Raw genomic sequence first — 25,504 nt, 5'->3', positions numbered from 1 at the left:
GGATCGAAATATATTTTTTTTGCTACATGCAAAATTGCAAGTTGGCAAAAATTTTACGTGCAATTTGAAAAATTTACATGCAAATTACAACTAGGCAGCGATCGCGAGGGGGATTGCTAGCTTGAATCGGCAAATTTTGATTACATCTAGTGAAGCTACTGGAGAAAGTTACCAGCAAAAACAAGAAAAGGAAAAAAAACAGATGTCCATACTCGAGTATGTCGTTCTGTCCAAGAGTATAGGGTGTCTAATTCCTCAGTATTCTTACTATAGGTCAGGTATTTTCAACATGCAAGATCAGAATATTTTTATGTGCAAATCTCGAAAATTATGTGCAAATTGCAAGTTAAGTATGTGTATTTCGAACCCTGTCAACTGTTAGTCAGTTCCGAACAGTTCACACTGGGTTTTCCTTCCTGATTGGTATGTATGGATGTTTGGCAGTACCTGGGCTGTATCCGGGCACATTGTCCCGTACATCCTGCCCTCTGGGGCTGTCACGAACTTCCCAGCACAAAAATACAGTACCTCTCTAAATTTTAGCCAAACTGCTTATGTACTGGAAATCATGAAATGTTTGCAGTGGCTTTGTTTTCATATATGCGTATTTTGTAATTCCACCGTACTACAAATTGTTTGAACTTGAAACACTGTGAAAACCTCTGTTTCCCTCACACCAAGAAATATAACCACAGTGAAAATAACTGCATTTACAGTATCTGTCACAGCCTATTGTACATAAATCTCAGAATTAAAACATTGGAAGATTTGAGATCCTAATGCAGGGTTCGAAATACACGTACTTAACTTGCAATTTGCATGTAATTTTTGAGATTTGCACATAAAGATATTCTGAACTTGCAATCTTGCATGTTGAAAATACCTGGCCTTAATTAAAAATACTGAAGCCACGGTGCCTTTGTTTGTCTGACGGGGATCGTCACCGGTCGTCAGTAGGTGTTATAAACAATCAAATTCAGCTTTGCTGCAAGCTTACATACTGATTGTGTGAATATCTCTCCAAAATTTCAAGTTCTGTCTATATTTTCATGCGCCGATTTCTGTCCGCCAAAAGTGACAGAATGGGCAAAATTCGTATCTGTCCTGAGCAGCAAAATTCCGCCAAAGGACGGAATGATGGATGCTGGCTAGAACATTTCAGTACACACTACTTGTATTTTGCATATGAATTTTTCAAATTGCACGTAAAATTTATGCCAACTTGCAATTTTGCATTTAGCAAAAACAAAGTATTTCGATCCCTGTAATGCCAAAATGGATGTTCTAATAATAGGGTGGCAATCTCACTGCTACAGCATTACAACTGAGCAACAGATTTCATAGATTAAAAAACGAATCTCTTCATAATTTGAAAGTATTGTTGTCATAGTTTTACATTTTACGTGATGATTAGGCCACACCAATTTAATTTCTTGGTTCACAGATTTTTTCATAAAGAATATGGAGCGATAGGGCGGGGAAAAAAATTGTAAAATGGTTGGGGTAAAGATAAGGGCTAATCCAAAACATAAAGAATAAAAAGTTTTCAGCTTGAAAAAAGTACAAAAACACTATTACTGTACAGAAACAGCACCTATTCGTTGAAAATTACAAAAGTAGTGTCAGTTTTTATGTTTGTCCAATTCTTCATGAATGAAAAATATAACTGCAATAATAATACCCACATTTTAGAGTACTCTAAGGAGCTTATAACATTATAAAGGCCAATTTGCTACACCAGAAAGTTGGTGAATGGTTTCATTAATCAATGGTGAAAATTTGCTGAATGGTAATTTTTTTTTTCCCAAAAAATAGGAGCGAGCGAATCCGTGAACCAATGAATTAAATTGGTAAGGCCTTTTGTTGCATGTTATAATTATTTCAAATTTGAAGTGAAGGGTTACACAAATCCAGTTTAGGTTGCAGTGAGTACGATTGCTGTCTAGTGGAATGGCGGTCTGAACTGTATGGTTGAATTGGGGAGGGGCGTGTCTTCATAATTTCCCAGGGTGGGACTGAGAGGTCATGACCTTTGGAGACATAAATCTCCAAGGAAATATATTGTGTGTTCTCATTCACATGTCACTTACAGTGTAGGTGCTGCATTTTTTTTACTGGCAGCCTAAGTAGGAGACATTCAAGAAATACAAGTCAAGCAGAAAGTGGACAGGTGGATTGAAAGTAATACTTCAACTTACTTCGGCCATGTTAATGTGATTACGGTATATGGATGACATCAATGTTCATAAATTTTTGTCTATGTATTGTCAACTATATGTTTCGACTATATTGTAACTTGTAGAAAACAGTAGCAAACTGAGGAAAATATTTACAGTCAACTGCAAAATTTATCAGAAAGCGGATATTCGAGGGACATAGAATTACATGAACATTGTAGGTCCAGAACATGATATTGGGATCCGGGGTCCAACCCTCTCCTTCTACCACCTTTACCTCCTCAACTGAAATCAGGTACCCATTTTACACCTGAGTGGAGTGAGGAAAGTTTGTGAAGAACCTTACCCAATGATACAAAATTGGTAGCATGACAGGATTTGAACCCAGGACCTCTGGGCTCTGGGCCCCAAACCCTGCAGTTGTCCACATGACCCCACATTTGTAGTATGATAGCTAATGTCATGATCTTTAGCACACCCTTCCAAGGAGATCTAAACTTGGGAGCAGGGTTGTAGCCAGCACCTGTCCTTCAGTCCTTTGAAGGAATTTTGCAGCTGGGGACTGAAAAAAGTTTTCCCCATTCCGTCCCCTGGGACAGACAAAAATTGATATGTAAAGATATAAAAAAACTGAAACTCATGTGTTCTTCTTAATCAAAACAGATGCCATTGAACAGCTTAGTCTACGAGCAAAATTTGCACCTCAAAATGCAGGAAATAGTGTTTCAGATGGTCTTGACTTGCCCGAGAAATGACGCGCAACGTCACGCCATGCCTTCGGTGCTCGATAGGATTACCATTCAAAATCAAGGGGACTGAAAATGATTTCAGGCTGGCTACAACCCTACTTGGGGGTATCTGTTATTTTCTTGCAAGGCTTTGAGGAGGACATGTTTACGAGGAGAGTCTCCATCCCTTATTTTGGTCAGCCTCTTAACATACCACCTCTGTTTACTCTGTAGAGGAGGGGTGTTTACTCTGGCAACCCCAGGTAAACAAGGCAACAAGATCCAATGAAGTCTTCTGCCCCTCTCCGCACGCTATGGATGCCCCGGTATACCAGGCCTTCCTACGGGGAGGGTATGGGGAGCAGAATTTGGCAAAAATAGGGTGAAAATCAACAATCCAGCAAAACATTCTAGAGTTATTCTTGTTCAAAGCTTGAAACAAAATCAGCCCTTGCAATTCTATAAAAGTCACTAGGGGGCACAAACTTATGTTATAGCATTTACTCACTACCTCAAGAGCTATCTACCACTCAAAAATCAAGACCAAAGCATGTCCTAAACATGAGATATCAAAAACAGAATTTCTGCTGCAGTACCTTTATATAGCAAGCTGCCAGGTGGCCCATTACTGGAGTTGGAGCTTCGTTTTCCTGACCCCAACCCCCTAAATACCAAATATCTTCAGGATCCATCCAATGCTTTTGGACCTGCATTATGCTGTTCACAGACAGACACATATAGGTACACAAACACACCAAAAGCATAACCCTCTTAGCTGGGAGAGCCAGTCTGCAACAAGTCACATTACCCCCTCCTAATTGTGCTGGCCAATGATATCCTATATATGCCATGGTGCCCAAACTCTCAATGGCAATTATTTTCTCTATAGCCAATGTTAGTGGTAGCCATAGTAAGCCTGGTTGGAAGTGAGTGTGTTTCAAATGGACACCTCTTATTATTAGCTGACTACCCTCCTTGGCCAGTTTGGTACTATCTTAAAATTCTTATGCCATTGTAGGATCTGCTTGAAGATTAGCACCTCCCCCCCCCCCCACATACACACACATAGAAGAATTCCAGTAATGCCCAGCCAGCTGATTGCTAGAGTCTCCCTGACATACCGTACGGTAGTGCGAGGGGAATCCTTGACCGTTTTTGGCACGCCGTTCCTTCATTTAACCAGCTGAGTAGCATTTCTACTAATTCTAGAACAGGAAAATAACCTTGTTTAAATATAACTTCACATGTACTCAACCTAAGACCCTCAATCCTCATTCAGTAATACTAATACTAATAGTAATAGTGGTCTAGCAGTGAGTTTTGGGAATCATGACAATCCTAGCAGCTGAAAGAAGCCATGGAGTTGTTTATCATATCAATGAAAGGTTTGTTGTTGTATCAACTTTCAAAGCTGTTGTTATGCTGTAATGGTGTAAGCTGTTGATGACATTATCATTTTTTTTTCTATTCACACTGAAAGTCAGTAAGTATTATAAGAAGATTAAGAGCAGAAGAATATTTTGCATAGATTTTAATTTCATTATTTTTTGGATGCCATTTGTGTGTGTGTGCATGTGTGTGTGTGTATTGTTGTTTTTGTTATTGTAGACAGCATATCTCGAATGAAATCTTTATGAAATTTAGTATATGGGTAGGCTGCTGGTAAACGAAGGTCAAGTTCTATAATGGGCCTCCTGGCGGCTTCCTACCATACTGCAGTTGGACTTCTAGTTAGATGTATCATGTTCTGGACATGCCATGGTCTTGATTTTTGAGTGGCAGATACATGTAGCTCTTGTGTTTTTCTGTCATCATGTGATACAGTGTCACAACTTTCAGCTACTTATTCTAGAAATGAAAATCTGAAACCCCTGCCAATATTAGCCTAGTGCAGTGAAGCACTAAAGACGGGTACCCTTGACTTCCAATATACATGTGTACATACCTGTACCACTGACTGACAACAGTCTGGGAGTGATCATGAAACTCTCCCGAGCAGGGTTGGACAAGTCCTCTAGCCCTTTTGTCCAGGGCAAGTGAAAGTGCCGATTGGGAAAGTGCATGACCTACAGTTGTACCCAACTTGCCCCATAGGGCAAGTAAGATTCTTCCATTGAGTGAGATTTTGATATAGTCTTGTTACTTTTTACAGTCATGACATCAAGCAATCATGTCATGATGGAAATGCATATAAAAGAGACATTTGAATTTTGGGCAAGTGAAAAATTGGTTCGGGCAAGTGTATTTTTGAAGTACTTGCCCGATAGGACGTCAAGTGAATTTTAGAAAACTTGTCCAACCCTGAGTCCCCATTTCTGGGCGTTACCTTAAGAATTCACTGCACAAGGTCAACTCAGCTGGAGTCAGGAATGCGAAGGGCAAGATGGGAATGACAACAATTCAAGGTCAACTGCATTTTCTTTGCGATTCACTGTATATTTAGAATGATAAATGTTATTAAAACTTCAATAAAAGGCATGATGAAAAATGACCTCGGTATACTCTAGTCTTACAACAAGAGTGCTGTAATTTTTGTGTTCAATATTAAAAATGATGGCGGCCTTATTACTCTGACGGGTACCTATGAGTTGTAATAATGCAACAACAAATTTAAAGTGAATAGAAATGTGTTTTGGAGTGCAATGTAATTGTTTGTCACAGCATCACCATGTATTATAGTATAATGGAAAGTTGATTTTTACCATGGATTCCTGTTGAAGGTGATGGTCAGGGTGCTGAGTTAGTGATGAAACGCAGCAGTTCACTTATCAAGCTTTAGCTTCAAGTTCAACAGCTTGTACGTATCAGCTAGCCCACCCCACTGCCTGTCTGTACTCTGTAAATTTTATACATGTCCCAACACTTAACTCTGACATTTTGGGAGAAAGGAGGAACAACTCTTAGTAAATACTGTGTGTTGGAAAAACAAAATAGGGAGTTTAGTCAGACTAATTTGATAATACTTACAACTCAGGTCAAGTCAGGGTCACCTGTCTCTTTAAGTTGCTAAACTTTTGGGTAAAATCCCTTTTGAAACTTGCATCTCTTTCTAAAGTATATGTTTTTTAGAAGTCCAAGTTCAAGTCTCACTTTCTTGGTTAAAAGAGTCACGGTCAGCTCCCTTAATAGATAATGTTGTTTCTTTAGTTGATGAAATAACTTTTTTTTTAAGTCCCACTTCGCAGCAGTCTTTTAGAGATTTTTTTAGTCCAACTTCTTTCAATGGAGTAATATTTAGTGATTTGCGTCATTATTCTCACAGCCACGGCTAGCATAGTTTGTGTACAAAATTTTGTTTTAAAATACGAAGTGACAACATTTACTCCAACGTCTTGTCACTGTACTTTTTGTAAACCACCCAATATTTACAACTCAAACTTCTTGAAGACTAATTGTGAAGCTTGGCTATGTCTTCTAGGGATGATAGTGATTTCTGTCATCAGCTGCATGTCTTGTATTACCACCACATATTTTTAAAAATGAGAACTCCAACTTCGTGAAGACTAACTTTGATCAAACCTGTGATCTCTCACTCTTGTGTCCGTGAGTCTAACGTATCAGGCATCTGCGCCATCATGTAAATACACCATCTTCTTAGGGGTTCCTCCTTGGCATTTTGACCTTCCATTGTTTTCTCATTAATTGTCTCAAAACATTGGTCATTTGATAGAATTTGAGGATATGAAAGAATTTTAGATATGATATTTTGGACAATATGGATGACTTTTTATTTGTTGGAGGGAATACAGCACTTTGGTACACACCACTGCAACTATGTTTTCCATGTGCCTAATGATCAAAGCTACATACAAACCTATGTTCACAAATCTTGATATCTTCTAATTATCAGTAGCTATTAGAAAATGATAATTATTACTATTTGAACATTGCTATGCCTTCCATGGATGACCACGGCTTCAGTCCGCTGCACTGGGCCAGGAATCGAACTTCTGATTTCTCGATCCCGTGTCCGCTAGTCTAACCAATCAGGCTTTTGCACTGTGTAAATCACCATCTTCTCAAATGCTAATCAAACTTGCTATGTCTTCCAGGGATGACCACGGTTTCAGTCCGCTGCACTGGGCCAGGAATCGAACCTCTCATCTCTCAATCCCGTGTCCGCTAGTCTAACCAATCAGGCTTTTGCACTGTATAAAGCACCATCTTTGTGTAAATGCTTTATCAAATTTTGCTATACATGTATCTTCCAGGGATGACCACGGCTTCAGTCCGCTACACTGGGCGGCCAGGGAGGGCAGGTTGAACATTGTGGAGCTGCTGATTGGTCGCGGAGCCCGCATCAACGCCTGTAACATGGGGGACGACACGGCTCTTCATCTTGCAGCCAGCCATGGGCACAGGGACGTCGTGCTCAAGGTGGGTACTGCTAGTTCACCTTTATCCGCGGGGTGACCTTTGTCCGTTGTTTGTTTTTTAACATGGTATTTTAGGGATGTCCAGTTGTCAGACTGTGGTTTCAACTTGTAGTATTTTCAAATCATGCAGTCTGAAACCGTCGTCCGTCGCGATCCCTAAATACCCGGTCATGAAGACCAACGGATATAGGTTACCCGCGGCTAAAGGTGAACTAACGTTACAAGGATACAGATATCTGTGACTGTACTAGGGGTGGATACGGGTACGCTGTACCGGTACAAAACCGTTTTCTTTTCATGTTGGACCGGTCCAAAAAAAACGGACCTGAAAAAAATCAGTGGACCGGCTCTTGAACTGATTAGGAAATGAATAAATTATATCGGCAGGCGATGTTTTGAGGCTTGCTGGTCAAAGAAAATAAGAAGGCCTAAGTAGAATAGAGTTTATAGTCATTTCTCTAAAGCATTCTTTACAATGAAGATAGGGTTTGAAAATGGCAACGCCAGTGAGAGTCGTATACCAAGTCCACCAAACAGATTCATTTGTAGCGAAATGGACCATTGTTTTTAGTATCACCCATTTACAACTTTTTGTCAAACGATTAGGTCCAGGTTCAGGTCTGGACCTGGTCCTATTCCTTTGGACCTGAACTGGACCAGAATTTTCTGTACTGGTACCCACCCCTAGTCTGTACTATGTTGATTCGTTTGTACGGATGACAGCATACTACAATATGTTTTAAAATTGTCTGTTCTGTCACCATGCATGTTTTGCCAATTTGCGACTTTCTTTCGTTTATTTGCTCCCACTGGCAATGTGAAATTTCTTGCCATTTTTACACTGTTGCAACCTTTTTGAATGGTCATCAAACAAATTATGCCACTGTATACAGCAACATCTGAGACCTAGAACAAGTATCTGATGCTAGGACTATGTATGACCATATTTGGGTATATCCATCTCCGTATTTGGTCATGTTTGGCTGAACGGACTAGTGGAAACTAATCAGGAAGGATGAATTGGATTTGCAGAGGTCAGATGAACTGGTCCAATGGAGCCTGTCCTGACATTCCCTTAGTAACTGTCCCATCTGTCCCCTGTGGGGCAGTGTGTTACTCTGTTCTGATTGACAGTCTACCTAGATTACAATCCCTAATTTATACATCTCAGGGTACAGATTGGGATCTGGCAGATTCACCTATTGGTTACACATCTCAATCTGATCAGTTGACAGAGAATCCGATCAGAGGGTCTGCATGGGGGATTCCTGGCAATGCTTAATGGTAAATTCAGAAAGGCCAGCAATGCTTAAGTTAAAGGTGAATTCGGAAGCGTCCCAGTGCATTCTGCAAGGCTCAATCACCCACAGTAACAGGGAACTTTGCGTCATGCGACATGGTGCCGGTGCCAATGATGTAAATGTTTTATGTTTTCCATGGCAGACTACAGTGCATGGTGTTACCGCGAACTTAAAACCACCACGAAAAATCCTTTTTCCGGCTACTGCGAAATTAAATCCATGCTAACTTTTAAGTTAAAAATGCATTTACAGTATTGTCTTGAACCTGGAGTGTTCAGGAGATCGATGTCCGAGGGTCATCTGACGTTGCCGCAGGTCTACTTGTCACGAAGAATGTCTCAATTACGGTTAACGATGAATTCAGGATAACATATAACGTGTTACGTAGAATTGAAATGTCCAATAACGCTTCACGAATAATATACAGATAACGCTTAACATTGAATCAAGGTGGGTCTGACCTGCAAGATTAATGAATGGTGAATTGAAATAGCTCCTAAGGCTTAATGAAAAAGGCCATGCTGACCCTCAGATCAGGATGTTACAAGGTAATAGGGTTCTCTCCCATTCATATTATCATAAATACCAAATTTCAGAAAGCTTCTTCCATTGCTGGGACCCCTTAACTGTTCATTGTTTGTGATTTGTTAGTGATTTGATTTGGAGAAAAGCTGCCAGTCCCAGTTTGTGTTCGGTTCCCCAAACTTGTTTAACTTTTGGTCAAAACAATGCAAGAAGTCAAAAGAATTTCCCAGTCCATTGAACTTGTAAGGTTAGACAGTCATGGCCCACTTCCATCAATAACTGAATAAGGCCTAGGAAAGAAATGTTGTGTTTCCTGTTTCCCTTAACCTACCCTAGGAAAACCTGCCGACCCTAGACTTTTTTTGGGGTGGGTGGGCAGAGGAGTCACATAGTAGTTTCCAGTTAGAATTTTTATTCAGCCTGCTTCCTATTGTCTTATTGAAGTAAAAACCCAGCTTGTACTATCTAATGACTGATAAATGTATCTATTATGCACAAAATTAAAGTTTGACATTGACAGACACTTAGTGTCCTCTTGCATTTCAGTTTACTTTGTTGAAGTGCATTGTAATATGTATCACTTATAGAGTTTTGGCTTTAAAAAGATTGCAAGAAACAAAAAGATAATCTCTACCCACTGACCCTAATTTTTTCAAGACTGAAACAGGAAACACAACATTTTTGTCCTTGGCCTAAGGTCCTAGTAACTGTTTCCCCTGAAGTGTTGCTGACACAGTTCCCCAGACTCTCTATGGTCTAAAGCTCAGACTAAACTCCCACCCACGCCATGGACCCTACTGTGTCCTTCTGCACCCTTGATTGGTGTATAACAATTTTTGTCTGTCTTCCTGCACTTTGGGAAGGTAGAGTAAAGGTCGAATCTGTTAGACAAATTAACACTAATACTGTACACTGAGCTTAGAAAAGTACATTTAGCAAAAACTAGAGTTCCTCGAACACACATCTTCGCCAAATAAACATTCTTTATCGAAGGTCGTTGTTTTTGAATGATTAATGTATGTAATTATGGCTATAATGGGCCGGATAAGCACCAAATACAGCTTAATACGAGATGTTAATATAGCAAAGCTGGATATAAGGTCTTTAGTTAGGCTAGGTTAGGCTAGGTCTTTAGTTTTATATAAGATTTCACTCTACAAAATGTACATTGCAGTCTTTTCGTAAAAAAAGAAATAATAAACAAACTTTGAGTGACTGGCCTATATATTAGATAATAGGTCATTTAAGGGTTACCTAAGGGTCATACGTAAGGATTGTTACGGCCCCGCCTTGGTGAATGTTTGTGTCCATCTCATGAAAATAGTAAGTAAAGTTTTGCAATCGCGAGTTAAGTCAGAGGTATTTTACACAGTCTACCTGGCCTGGCTATCACGTCAGGCTACTCAGATCCCCCCATTCATAGCCCCGCAAAGACAAAATAGCTGATTGACAGGCATAGTAATTGCTAATCTCCAAGTATTAGTATATTCATAAGCCTTACTTAGATCCTCCTCTACAACCTAGCACAAACCGAGACAAGATACGATACCACCCGCGTTCTATGACCGCACTCGTACAACCCGGAAGTATATGATATTGTCGTAATCGGTTGCACGGAAACCCCCATGCAGTGTGAAATCGAGGCCAAAATCAGGCAAAAAGAGCCAGTTTGAAGGCCAACTTTGACTCTTCAAATCTCATCCCGAAATAGTATTTGAATCATTAAGCGTACTGTATGCGATCGAACAACTCATGAGGATTACGTTGGCACCTTTGACAGCCTGATTTGGCCCACCGCGATGTTTTAATCTTTTTTTACGTGACCATGTCTTATGCCTCAAACGGGCAGGGGTGTAACACCCTGCCATGGCATGACGATTAGTTCTGCTCCACCTTTGATTTGTCTGTGCTAAGACCCGGAGACTGAGGGCAGGGGGTTAATTTGGTGTGACTGGCCCTTGTCAGGGAAAGGAGATCAGGCTTCTGCTTCTGTCTGAAGGGCTTGAATGATAAATGAAGATTAATGGTCCACACATTAGTGCTGGACTAGGGTGACAATGGTGCCAGTGTCATGTTGCACTGCACACCACTTTTGTAAGGGATGTGGTTCTCTCCATGATAAGAATCCCAAAGTAATTATATTAAGTAGATCGCAATTTACATAATTAGCATCTCATTATGTTGATAATCACCCTAAGTACCTACCTACCAAAAGCAAAGAATATCCATCAATCCCCTCTGCAGTTATCCTTTTTAAAAGTTACAAACTATAAGACCCACTGCAGTTCCAAACAAGCTGCTAGGGGGCCCAAAATTACACCATTTACTCCTAGTCCCAACAGCTATCCACCACTTAAAAATCATGAACATGGCACTTCTGGAAAATTTAGGCTCAAGCTTTGACGCTCACTTGCAGTACCAAAACAAGTCGCTAGGAGGCCCATTATCGAACTTGACCTTCCTTTCTGTGTCCCCTACCTATCAACAAAATATCATTAGCATCCAAGTAGAACATCTCGAGTTATCGTGTTAACAGACAAACGCAATTACATACAAAGCCAGCTACAGCACCATAGGTAAAAGCTAGCTAAACCATTCTCGCACATGACAATCCTTTACACAACCGCTACACACCTGCCAAATATCGTAGAAATCGCCCAGCTGCATTTTGAGTTATGCTTCTCGAAACAAACCTCGAAAAAATACAAAGGTCGCTGCTGTACCGTAGGAAAACGCCAGGTAAACCATTTTCAAACTAGGCATGCTTTTCGACAACCGCTACACACCTACAAAAAATCAAAAAGTTCCATCCACAATTTCTCGACTTATATGCTGTTGACCTACATACAGACCCAAGTAAGCAATCTTATAATCTTCGCTGTCGAAGATGATTATTTGATAATGTTTTATTGCAAATTCATGCCCATGGGGCTAATTGCTAGTGAAGAAAGACTAGATACATGAAATGAATGAATGTGGTCTCAATACAATGTAGATAAACTAAATTCTAACATACAGATACTAAGTGGATGAATGTACATAAGGCCACAGCAAGTAAATTTTATGGATGACATCCTCTGCAGACGGCAAAAATAGTGCGATAGGGCAGAAAAAAAACAAGATGGGTGAAAAAAAACAAGATGGCTACATCTTCAAAAATAGGCACCATAAAGTTGTGATGACTGTTGTAAAAAGAATTAAAGGGAGAAAACATGGTATCTTAGCCGACAAGGCATTCATTCATGTATTTAAGACCCCGTTCACATGGGAAAAAAGCAAGTGAGTTAAACGAGGAATCCGATTAAAATGACCAATCGAAAGCCATGTGAACAGAACTAATCCGATTGGATTGCCCATTTTGGATTGGATTGACTTGGATTGCAATCCACCTCGGGAGGTGGATTCAGCGCGCGCAATCCGATTGGCGCGCAATCCGATTGACCGAAATCGGCCATGTGAACACAATTGGATTGGATTCGGGCTTGTTTCATGGTTTTTACGTCATACATACGGGCACAGTGGACATTAGATATACAACCATACCTACAACATGGCAAAAAAAGTATGATACACGGATTAGAAAAGAAGTTTATGGGCAAGTTTGCTTGCAAAATCATCTTACCGCTATGGTTAACAACCGGACGCCGCAAGATTCGCCGGAACATGTGCACCGGTTCTTTCCAAAAATCGGCAGTGTGGCAGAAGACCAACTGGTTAATTTTGGCAATATTGCCCATGAAAATAACATGTATGGTTTCGTTTCTCTCCTGTTGTTGGAGCCAATGTCCCAACACCACCAAAAAAGCAAATATTCTACGAGAAAAACAGTCGGAAGCGTGTCTAAACAGAAATTTTGAGCTTGGGTCACTTCACTGCATGCAAGCATGGGCGAGCAGTTTTTTTAAACGAAACACAGACTTTTATTTCAGATAAATACGTGATGAAGTCAAATGTTTTGGTAGCAGTTTGCCTTATTTATGCAACTTCTGCAACAGATACATTTTATATAGTTAAATGTAGAGTATAATCACACCGCGCGTAACATTTCCACCCCCAGTCTAATAGACTATCCCAATGACCCCGTATGACCCAGAGGCCGCCACTTTCGTCAGTGTGTGTTGCGGACCATCGACGCGTCAAAATCTGACCAAAGCCGGCCGATTTCTCAAGTTATAATCAATTATATCGATGTCGCTACATCCTTCAAAATTATGAGGTAGTCTGGCAACATTTTGGAAAAACTACGCGTGCCCGCGGTGGTCGTTGGAAACACGACGCGTGCCGCGGTAAAGAGTTTAATCCGATTGTGTGGTCGCGGTCGTAAGTTTGAGTTTAATCCGATTGTATAAAACTCATGTGAACACATTTTTTTTAATCCGATAGAAAATTTCAATCGGATTCCTTGTTTAACTCACTTGCAATTTTTTCATGTGAACAGGGTCTAAGACATGTACTGGTGTGGTAAAAGTGACATTAGTGTGGTAGACTGGCATCACCAACAAAGTTGATAACCTCACTCATAGCTTCCATATTGGTGTCACTTTTATTACAATGCATAAGTTTCATTTCTACAACTACAGTCCTAGATACCTCACAAGTGTCACTTCTACAAGTACAATTATTAAGCTACAACACAACATATTTGCTAATTTTGGTACTTAATGGTCATGGCCATCCCTGCAGAAGAAAAAAAAATCTTGTTTTTTTTCTGAAATCAGGCAAAAATTAATGTGCGCGCTAATGTCATCCATAGAATTTACTTGCTGTGGCCTAAGGTACAGAATAGGGTACTAAATCTACTATTATTAGCTTTATGAATACATGTATGAACATTTACAGGTTTGCGTTACATTTCTAGTTTACACTTTTATGTTGGAAGTTAGTAAATAAAAATTGTCTTTGTCTCCTCTGCAGCTGCTGCAACACAAGGCTGACATCAATGCAATGAACGAACACGGCAACACACCTCTGCACTACGCCTGCTTCTGGTCACAGGACATCATCGCAGAGGTGGGCTTAAGGCTGATAATACTAGCGAATATTCAATTATTGTATAATAACTGAATATAATAATTATTATATAGTAGCAGTTATTGCCAGAGTGACAAAAAGTACATGTAGACATCATTCGTAGCTTGGGAAAATGACAGGTCAGAGACGTCGGTATTCTACCGGTTTCGACTTTAATTTGTCTTTCTCAAGAATCCAGATACGAAGCGGTCCCCGGTACGCAGAAGTACATGTAGAGTTCAAAGGTAGTAGAAGTACAATACAGTCATGTAGTTTTTTAGTTTTAACAGACATTCCAGGTCATGGGGTCAATGGTAGAGGCTACTAATTCATGGGGAAGTCTTGTTTTTGGTCTGTTATTAGATGTAACAGATATTCCAGGTCATGGGGTCAATAGAAGAGGCATTAATTCATGAGAAGGTATTGTTCTGTTTTGCAGTTCAATGTTCAATGTTTATTTATTAAGGTTCTCACGGGCAAACACACATTCACCTGAATTTTGACCTTATTACACACTTCAGGCTTACCAAAGCCACACAAAACACACAATAACAATAGCTGCATAGTTACAAACAACGACTTGTAGATTCCAGTTAACATGTGTTTATTATACATAATAGATTAAAATCAACGTATTGGAAAACGGTACCGAGTTACAAGCAGTACAGGTAATGGCTAACAACAAGTGTTAATAGTACTACTGTGTAACCTTCTTGTTGTATAGAGGGATGGCGCTATGGAGGAAGGACTTGCTGAGTCTCTTAGTACGGGCTTTTGGTAAACTGATTGTCCTCGAGTTTCTAAGTGTGCGTCCCGTGGTCCCTGTTCTTGTGGGTGGAACCATGTCATGCAGGGGGTGGTCTTCCTTGAGCATGCGTTCAAACAGCTGTACCGCTGCCTCCTCCCGTCTGACTTTCAGTGTTGGCAAGTCGGGCACACTGCGTCTACCTCCAAGGGAGATGATGCGCAGGGCCTGGCGCTATACCCTCTCGATGGCCAGTTCCTGATCCTTACTGCACCCGACCAGTGTAACATGGCCATACTCAAGTACTGGACGTACAAGTGACAGGTATATCTGTATCAGGTCCGTTACACTGGTACCTTGCTTCGTCAACAGACGCAGATAATGTATAATAATAATAATAATAATAATGGTTTATTTCACAGAAGCATTTCGTAGCCTTTAAGCTGAATTGCACACTCCTTTCACAATTGATTAATATACAGCTGGGTAAAATCCTATACAAAAAATTTACAGCCTTAAGATTAAAAGTATTTTTAAATTCTATTGATATGATTTACAGCAACAGGATAATCTCAGCGTTTGTAATGCTTTCTAATCATGAACATTTAACATTGGTGGTCGATACAATACATGATCGTTTAACAATACAATAACAATACGAGAATTAAAATTTGATGGGGTTTTCATTCACATATCAACTTAATGCACATGTCTACATACTGTTATTTAGCAAAGTAGTTAGATATGGAATTGGGCTGTTTCTGTAGCGCTCTGTGTGTACTGGCAATGTGACTAGTTGATTGTTTTGTCGCGTTACCCTACCGCTGACGTCTCCTCTACGCTTGGGGAGCCAGTGTCGGTACTCGTCTGAGGCGTACAGGCTCTTCGCGAACTTCAAACAAAGGGCATCCCGTCTATCATTGAGTTTCTCCAGGTTTAATACTTGACATGACAGTGAGTAACTGTGGTAGCTACTTCCCAGTATAATCCTGGTTGCACGCCTCTGTATGTTCTCAATTTTCTTCCGTTGTCCGTTTGTCAGACCTCCATGCCACACAGGGGCGGCATACTCTAAAACTGGGCGAACAAAGCACTTGTAGACGGTCAGCAAATCCTCCACTGGTAGGTTGAATTGTCGAAGTCTGCACAGCAAGTATAACCGTTGGTTCCCCTTCTTGGTCATTTCTGTAACTTGACTTTCCCAACCTAGGTTTGCTTGAAATATGACTCCTAGTAGTCTGCGCTATGCTTTACTGATCATTGCAGAGATCTGTTCGTGGAAGGTGAGGTTCTTGTCCATGTAGAAACCTAGTCCCTTGGCACAGTCAACGGATGGGACTGGTTGGCCTCCAAGTGTGATCATTGGTGGAATCGGAGCAGATTTGCTGAAGCAGATCTGGAGAAGTAAACTCTTCCCACAGTTAATATATATTTATTCTGTGCTTGTCATGTTCACTGTAGAGTGACAGGCAGTGATCAATGTAATATTATATAATTAGTCTAAACCTTATTGGCATAATGAAGGAAGTACGGTTATACATTGACATTTGAGAATTTATACATAGACTTTTGAGAATTCGTTTTTCTCAGAGATATGATATCTTTAAAGTCTTGCAGCATCTGAAGTGTTTTCCACTACATAAGGGAGGTGTTGAAAAGAAAACCAAAACAGTCTGCCAGTCTATTCTCGTCGGGTCACAATAAGGTTGTGGATATTTTGGTGGGACGTCTGTCAGAGGTGTCAAAGCCTGCTGGGAGTGATGTCATCAACAGCTGAGGATGCTGGGAATGCGATGAGCGACAGAGCTGTCATAGTTGTGTCGAAATATTTTTATGCGTCAAAGCCGTGTTTAGGTTCCAGTGAAAACTGATAGCAGAGTGCAAAGGAGAAGGAAAACAATCAGATACAAGTTATGACAGACGACTGATTGTAGAAATGATTGTAGATGAATTTTTGAAACAATGAAGTTATTCAAAATTCATTTTTCACAACCTAAAGCACAGAAAAACATAAGATCAAATAGATTGTCAGTCAAAACTGATTACAAACCTTACTGTCTGTCTTCAGTGCTTCAATCTGGAGTTCAATATCATCTCCAAACTTAATATCAAATTGCAACAAAGGTTTTATACTTGTTTTTCATGCAAGTGCCGCATGTACAAGGGTCCAAGTATTGTAAGGGGGTCCAGGGGTATCCTCCACCTGAAAATTGATGAAATCTATCATCATCAATCATTATTCACTTTGTTGAGATCTACATTTTGTATACCCCTCAGAACGTAATTTCCTTCATTTTGAAGGCTAAATTTTGTGACATAAAGCATACATTTCCAACCTTACAAAACACAGAAAATGTCAGTCTATCAGACTCTGTGCTGGTTGAAACATGCCGTAGGAGCTCAGATCACAGGGTATACGTACGGGATCCAAATCACAGGATAAGGGCCCCTGCTTGTGCTCAACTTTGCCAAGGATAACCCTGAATTTTAAGTCTGTAAGAGCCGGTACTGCCTGCAGTGTATAAAACATGGTCTAAGAAAGCAGTCATCTATCCAGCTTTCTTTGATCAGATAGCCCCAGTATTGACTTTCACTTCTTATTACATTGTTGAGATGTAGCCATGGCAACAAGGCCCTGGTAATTGGGTTTACATCAGACATCTTGATGACTTCATCCTTGAGTTATTGGCAAGGCTTATGTTGTTTTCATTGGCAGGATTCTTGTAGTCATGTCTTCTTGTCTATCAGATCAACCATGCTGAGCTCTCAATTTGCTCAGAATTGTCAGACAACTTGTATTTTAGATTAGGCCTTGGGAAAGATTGTTGTGTTTCCTGTTTTAGTCCTGAAAGAATTAGGGTCAATAGGTAGGGATTATCTTTTTTTTAAAAATCTTTTTCAGACTTGAGTTTGGCTCAAACTCTAGTGATACAATACCATTCAACAATTTGAAAGTAAAACTGAAATGCTTTTAAAGAACACTTATATTTTCAATGTCAAACATTCAAGAGAAAAGTATTTAGTAGAGAATCCTAAGTTTTGAAAATCATTACACTATGATGTAGCTTCTGTAGTAGTGACTACTCGCTCAATTTTTCCCTGGCTCTATGGTTAGCCTAGCCTGATCATGAGTATTAGTACCATCCTTTGTAGTGACCACTGGCGCAATACTGAGCCTGTTGTCACTATGGAGGATGGTACTCAGGCTATGGTTAGCCAGCATAAAGATTAAGCCAGCAGTCACTGAGGATGGTACACAGACTACATTTGTACATAGGAAGCGGGCACAATTGTTCCATTCCAAGAAGAAGATCAAGAATTGGTCAGGATCCAAGTTCATTTGACCCAGTTGTTGTTAGCCGGCCCAGACGCTCCCAGTAGGACATGTATATTTTGGGCCCTTCACTACCTTTTAGGGTTAAAGTAGTTTTCCAGCTGTTGAATGGAAAGCACTCAGTGTCTGGACAAATTTGGAGAGAGTCCACAGCTTGTTAATCCCCAGGTAGCCAGGTTCACACAGACATCATGATAGAGTTACTAAGAGATCAACAATGGTCTCATCTTAATGCATCTTAAATGCAAAGAAAAAATGTGATACATAGCATAATCATTAGTGCTGCAGTCAAACAGTTGAAATTTGATATTTTCTAAATCATTGTTTTATTTTGTTAGCAGCAAATCAAGCTCAAATTTCACGATCATACATTTTAAGGTTTGAAGAAAGGTGCGTTAACTTGGTAATACTTTTTTACTTACAGATAATTACAGATACAAGAAATATTTCTACATGTGTACATGTACGTGTATTGCAAGTTTTTGTAAACATCTCTTCTATTATATTATGCTCAAGGAGTCGCCTCAACCATGTTAATCATCCTCATTACTTAACACATTGGGTACCTACTGGCTGCAAATACACCCAATATATCATATCATATCATATCATATCATATTATAGTATATTATAGCTATCATAGTTCATGCAATTGTGTACAGATGACAAACAATCATTGTTGTTTCTTACAGGACCTTGTTACCAATGGTGCCCTGGTTGGTGTGTGCAACAAGTATGGAGAGACACCAGTGGACAAGGCTAAGCCCCATTTGGCCAAGCTCGTCAACGGTATATGAAACTTTTTTGGGAAAAGTTGGATCTTAGTTCTTCTTGAGAAAGCTGTCTGTCGATTTGAGGAGCAATTCTGAAATGACTTTTGACTTCTAGTTTTGGTGTGTTTTTATTTTGTGTGTATTTGTGTGTGTGTGTCAGTGTGTGTGTGTGTGTGTGTGTGTGTGCATGTGTGTCAGTTTGAGTGTGTGTGTGTGTGTTAGTGAGTGTGTGTGTGCATGTACAAAATGTATGTGTGTTTGCGTGCGTGTGTGTGTGTGTGTGTGTATGAGTGAATTAGTGAGTGTGTTTATGTGTGTGTATGTGTGTTTGTGTGTGTGAGTGAGTGTGTTTGCATGCGTGTGTGCATGTATGCATGTCTGTCAAAAAGCATTGCCTGATTATGCTGACTAGACAATTTTTTTTTCACACAGAGAGGGCATCAGCTTTGGGCCAAGAAACTGGTAAAGTGCCTTACAAAGGTAAGATGTTTTGTGCCATCTTGAAATGTCTTAAGAATGGAGCTTGGTGGTCCTTGGGAGATGTGGAGGAATCTGAGAAAAATGCACTATAGGTACAAGACTACGGAAAATTGTAAATGAATTTCACAAAACATTCTATCTGGCACTTACTTAGGTAGACTGTAGGAAAAAGTCATTTTTTTTTACCAACAAAACCTCCTATGGGCCTACCATGTCCACCCCTAGCTTTGTCAACTTTGTAAATAAGGTAATGTTGTATAAATTTGTAAGTAAACGACACTTTATGTATACCATGTACAAGAATTTCACATGCACTGTGACTCTTCACTCCTGTCTCTTCTGGTATTGGCTATCGCACACAGGAACAGTACATCGTAAGTACATTGTAGGTCAACTTGATAGTGAGACCATGTAACAGCACATACTTTTTTATACCAGAGTTTATGTTTTCTTTCATTTTATAGTCACCTCTAATCAATACAATACATACATGTAGTTATCTTGTGTCCAAAATTGGATGGTTCAGCACATGAAAGTTTTTAAAAGTTTTAACGGGAGGTGCCCCAACACGGTACGCTTTTTCTTGCGCTCAAACTCATGGCGCTCCATCGCTAGTTGCCTGAGAGTGGTCAAATTTTGATGACTGAATTTTTTACACATAGATTTGAACAACATTCTTGAATAAGAAATGCATACATGTGGTTCATGAACCTTTCGCGCTGCGTGTTACAAGCGACAAACACTGTGAGACAATTTCGTGTATGTAACCTTCCAATTTTGTGCTACGCTGGACAGTGTGCCTAACTTGGTACGCTTTCTTTACATTTTGCTCTCTTCAGAAGTAAGTGGTAAATTTAAGTACAAAGAAAAAAATTAATAGTATGATATTTTAGCTTTCTTTTGACAGTAAAATCATGACTGTATGTACTTCTTGTCTCACATGAGGAAGGCTGTACCTAGAACAATCCAGCTGATGTTTTTACGGGCAATGGGCTGAATGCACTGATTGTGAATGCCCGACTAAAAAAACCATTACGAAAAAACGACACCGCCAACATCAACAAAACTCTGTCTGATTATATGGAAATATCATCTACATCTCTCTATTAAGTCTTATTTTCATAGACAGCACGAATCATTTGTTACAGTCAAATAAATCTTTGGAGCGTTCTCTAGTCTGCCACTTTCACGGCCACACTCCCTTGAGAGTACAATGGTGGCAATGTTTATGTCGCTTCCTTTTGGTTGCTTTCTACTCAACAAACATTTGAAGACCCATATTCATAGTGTTTTATGGAGCTCTATTTATGTGTATCATGGCAGTTGTGTGACTGCTTGAAAGAGTTCGTATAGTTAGCGACACGGGCCGCCAATACGCAGAGGCCAGTGACCGCAGTGATTCAGCACTGTCAACATTACTGTTAGAATTCTGTTTTTAAAAAAAAACATCAAGTAAATATGTTAAAGTATACTTGGAATGCAAATTAAAGCTGTGTACATGGACTTGGTTTATTTACCTTTGTAATCAGCATAGTCAGTGGCAAAAAACACGGTGTACTTATGGATAATAAGATCAGCAAATAATCCGTACCATCTTACGACGGGAACCGTCTTAGGGCGGCCCCCGTTAATTTTAGTTTTCATAAACAATCCTTCAGCCCTTGTTCAACATTATATTTCTTAATTCTCTGATCTCTTTTTCTGTCATATCCATCTTCATTCATTGTATACAGTGACTGTAAATGCAGAAATGTTTGCGATGGTTTTCCATGGCAGTAAGAAACTACAACTTGCATGGTGCTACTGCAAAATTAAAACCATCGCAAACAGTCCTTTTTCCTGCTACCACGAAATTAAATCTCCGCAAACTTAACTGCATTTACAGTACTATCTTTCACTGAAATGTCAGTTTGTATCAAAATGTGTTTATTCACATAGCCTTCAATTTTGTCTTAGGTAGCCTCAAGACCAAACAGACTTCTCATGCTAATAATGGTGTAATTATGTGATTGTACAGGCAAACAGTCGTAATCCTCACTTAAACAATGCATTGCCTCCAATAAATGTTATTCAAAGATGATTAGTTAATCCAGATAGTAAAGGATTAAGGGTGGTCTTTGTTAAAGGGATCTGTCCTTATTTGTCTAAGATGATACTAATCTACTAAATGCCTCATTTCTCTGTTGTAAGGCCATGCCAGTTTAATTTGTTGGTTCCTCGGATTTTAGAAAAATGCTTAACTGAAAAAAACATGATAAACCAAGTACACTGTTTATTTTGGTGTTAAAAAGTTTAACACAAATTGAAGTTTCTTCAATGCCCACCATTTGTAGCCTGGGTACCATCCGGAAAGTAGTTTGCTCCGACGTACCTTATATACTATATACAGTCGCTTCTAGCTCTGACATTCATTATACACTATATACAGTTGCTTCTCTGTGTTTCCGTCTGGGAACGCGGACCATCTTAACGTCTTGAATCGTCCAAAGTATGGAAGCAGGCGCTGATTGGTCCCCACATAGGAGCGAATTATGGAATGGGTTCATGTGATCGTTCGAACCGGTGTTCCAACACCTGAAAAGCCCCACGTCCCCTAGCGCATGTGGGCGCCGGCCTGTTGTCATCGAACGAGTGCTCTAGAACACATTCCTTGATTCGCTTATCAACTGGAGTCACCACCAAACGGTTTGAATGCGCAAGTCTCCAGACGGATAGCAGAAGCGAACATAGGAGCGAACTACTATCCGGATGGCACCCAGGCTACACCATTTGTATATACTTTCACTATGTAGGTCTAAAAATCAAGAAAATTGATTGAATTTGACATGGCCTAATGCTACATGTATTTGCCACTTATCCTCTGTCATGCACTCTTTACACTGCCTCACACTTCTTCAGAGAGTTTACTACACAAAACACAACGTAGGTCAACTTTTTAACAGCATTGCTTCGACCTATTTTACATGCTATTTATGTACTTGAAAATCTGTTTTTGTATGTATACAATGATGCACATCAGATTTGTTCAATCATTTTTTGTTTGTTTTTTCTGTTGCCTTCTCCTTTGCAGAAAATATTTGGAGAGGAACAAAGACGAGAAGTAGTAAGTTCACAATTTTTACAAAAATCTTCCTAGTTTGATGTGTCTAAGACAGGGTTGTAGCCAGCACCCGTCCTTCAGTCCTTTGAAGGAATTTTGCAGCTGGGGACTGAAAAAAAATTTGCCCATTCCGTCCTCTGTAATGGACAAAAACTATATGTTAAGTCAGTAAAAACTGTCTTCTTGTGTAATTTTTCACCAAATCAGATGAATAGCTTAGTCTACCAGCAAAATCTACACCTCAAAATGCAGGAAATTGGGTTTCAGAGGGTCTAAATTTCAAAATTTTTCAGGGGAGTATGCCCCCGGATCCCCTTAGGAACGTTATGCCTTCGGCTCGACGTCTCGTTCTTTCTGATTCAAAATCGAGGGGACTGAAAATGATTTCAGGCTGGCTACAACCCTGATCTAAGATTTTAGTATGCAGGCACATATAGTTGTCCAACAGTTGAAAGCAACTGTAGATCTTTTAATCTAAATAGTCCTCAAAATGAAGTCTGTTATCCATGTGACCCTACTCTAGCTCTAGGTTGGTCCTCTGATGTATTTTTTGGCCAAATGGTGCCACCTGTTAGTACAGAAAGGATTGGCATTTCAATATTCTCCTAAATATTCAAATGAGAGTTGTGATTGGTTCTAAGTCACACGGTCCTTGTGACATCATAGGAACAGGGTTCAAATAAGCACGTCACCGGAACGTACTGCGCCTGCGCGAACCCTGGTGTTTGGGGGTTTGGTTTGGTCAACGTTGCATTGAAATCCCGCTTGTTTCACAGTATATGTTAGAGACATGGTTTCATGCAAAACGTACACGGGATTTTACCCTTATATGCGCACATACTTTCTTAAATGCGGCCCTTTAGTAAACCGGGGGTTTAGCAAGGTTTAGCATGTCTATACTTTTCGCGCAGGCGCAGTACGTTCCGGTGACGTGCTGTTCAAATAGGCATTGCAATGTTCGACCTATCAGATTCAAGATGCAGGATATAAAGACCATTCATTTTAATGAGACTATTCTGTAAGTAGAGAAGCCAGCAGGAGTTAGAATAGGATGGATACAAGGTTACCTGAAACATGGTTTACTGGGATTTGTATGTCTAACAATGTTTCTTACCCACTTGCCCCCAGGAAATGGAACTCTCTCCAGGCACTCTGGTATTGACATCAAGCAGCTCAATCTTCAAGTCAAAATGAACACAAATGCTTCGGGAGAGGTAAGCCCTCCACTTCCAATCTGACAGTTACTATGTATGATTTTCAGGAACAAAATACTGTACGTTAGAATCTCTAGCAATTTATCTAATATCTGATGGTATAATTTGTCAGAGAGTCCAAGTTTCTAGTAGAGTATGTTAATATCAGTGAGCTGTTGATGTCATTGTTTCCTACCCAGCTCTGGAAGGGCATGTGGCAAGGCAATGAGATTGTTGCCAAGATTCTGAAGGTGAGAGATATCAACGCAAGAAAAGCAAGGGACTTTTCTGAAGAGTATCCAAGACTAAGGTAAATTTCGTTCTGGGTCCTGTTTTACTATATCTTCTTTTATTGATTGTGATATTACATGTTTTGCAACTTGGAAGTAGTGTCACATGTATAGGGGTTCCGATATTGATACTAGAACAATAAATCTCAGAAACACACTGTGCTTAAAAGGCAATCAGACTTTTCTTTTATTCCACTGTCTTGTGAACAGCCTTGTAAATATGTATGTGTAAAGATATACATGTACAATGTAAAACTAAGGGATTCCTCATCATTTGATAAATTTCTTCACATCATAAGTCCTGGCTTCCTGAACATCCGCACAAGAATTGCTCAGCTCTGAGCGTTGTTCTACCTTCTTTGTTATCCATATTTTTCTTGCTTCTTTCCTACTGATTTTCAAAGGAGCAGTGCCGCTAAGTAATGATGACAATAATATTTTTGGTGGACGTTTTAAAGTAATGTTATAATTATGCCCCAAAATCTGAGTTTTACCTGTAGTTTGTGGTTAAGAAGTTTCTGAAGGCCCCTTGTAAACCTGTCTGTATTCATCATCATCATCATTAGTCGTCATCTGAGGTGCAGCAAGTAAAGTTTGACTTCAAGAACAGTTTGTCACTCATCGCTGCAAAAAGTTCCGGGCCATCCAGACCAGTTTTTGACTCAATGAGTTTATTCAAAGTCTAAGCCTTTGGCGACCAACACGTTTCTTAGAAAAAACAGGTGTCCAGAAGAGTTTCCGTCTGTATCTCGGCTGACGAGCCATGTGGCCGGCAAGGAGTAGTCGCCGTTGTTAAACAAAAGATATAACATTTGGAAATGACCCATATTGTTGACTATTTGTAAAGTGTTTCCACCATGGTGTATCATACACTATCCTTAACATCCTTGTATTACTATGTTGCAGGATTTTCTCCCACCCCAACGTACTACCGGTCCTGGGCGCCTGTAACCAGCCTCCGCATCTCGTAGTTATCAACCAGTTCATGCCGTACGGATCGCTCTTCAACATCCTGCACGAGGGGCATGGTAGGCACTTTTCTTTTTTTTGTGAGTTTACACAGTGCAAGGCCACAGGGTACCCTTCTAGGCATTGAACTAACACTAACTGAAACAGCTCTTCTCCTTAAGTCAGAAACATCAAGACATAAAGAAACTCAACTCACTGACTCAATAGGAGTAGCAGGGGTTGCAATGACTGTATGGGTATGTTACCTACCCCATTTAGACCAGAATGGTATAATATGGTACTATAATAATAATTATTGTAAAATCTTTAAATTTTTATGTTGTTTTCATGACACTGCATTATTGTGTTTCAAATTCAATACAGTCAAATCCTGTATTTGGGGCCACCTCTACAGAGGGGCCACCTGTCCATAGTGGCCACTTTTTGTCCGTCCCTTGTGTATTTTATCTACAAGTTACCACCTCTATACAGAGGCCACCTGTCTATAGTGGCCAAATTTGTCC

General features: G+C 39.9%; 1 protein-coding gene across 2 annotated transcripts in view; it reads left to right on the top strand.

Moving 5' to 3' along the window:
- The window catches only part of LOC118419011 (integrin-linked protein kinase-like), a 46,819-nt gene that overhangs the window by 11,265 nt on the left and 10,050 nt on the right, over window positions 1-25,504 (top strand). The window contains exons 1-9 of one of the 2 annotated variants that reach the window (XM_035825226.1): window positions 4,211-4,290; window positions 7,117-7,282; window positions 14,022-14,117; window positions 18,889-18,985; window positions 19,402-19,449; window positions 22,520-22,552; window positions 23,678-23,763; window positions 23,943-24,052; window positions 24,939-25,060. In XM_035825226.1, coding sequence (XP_035681119.1) covers window positions 4,235-4,290; window positions 7,117-7,282; window positions 14,022-14,117; window positions 18,889-18,985; window positions 19,402-19,449; window positions 22,520-22,552; window positions 23,678-23,763; window positions 23,943-24,052; window positions 24,939-25,060 — 814 coding nt within the window. In that variant the 5' untranslated portion in view covers window positions 4,211-4,234. Of the gene's footprint in view, window positions 1-4,210; window positions 4,291-7,116; window positions 7,283-14,021; window positions 14,118-18,888; window positions 18,986-19,401; window positions 19,450-22,519; window positions 22,553-23,677; window positions 23,764-23,942; window positions 24,053-24,938; window positions 25,061-25,504 lie in introns of those variants that run through there. The other variant, XM_035825225.1, reaches the window with a different exon arrangement.

The sequence above is a fragment of the Branchiostoma floridae genome, chromosome 7, assembly GCF_000003815.2.
Source record: "Branchiostoma floridae strain S238N-H82 chromosome 7, Bfl_VNyyK, whole genome shotgun sequence".
NCBI classification, from domain to species: Eukaryota; Metazoa; Chordata; class Leptocardii; order Amphioxiformes; family Branchiostomatidae; genus Branchiostoma; species Branchiostoma floridae.
The sequence above is the reverse complement of the archived record's forward strand: the minus strand, read 5'-3'. Positions and strand labels throughout refer to the sequence as shown.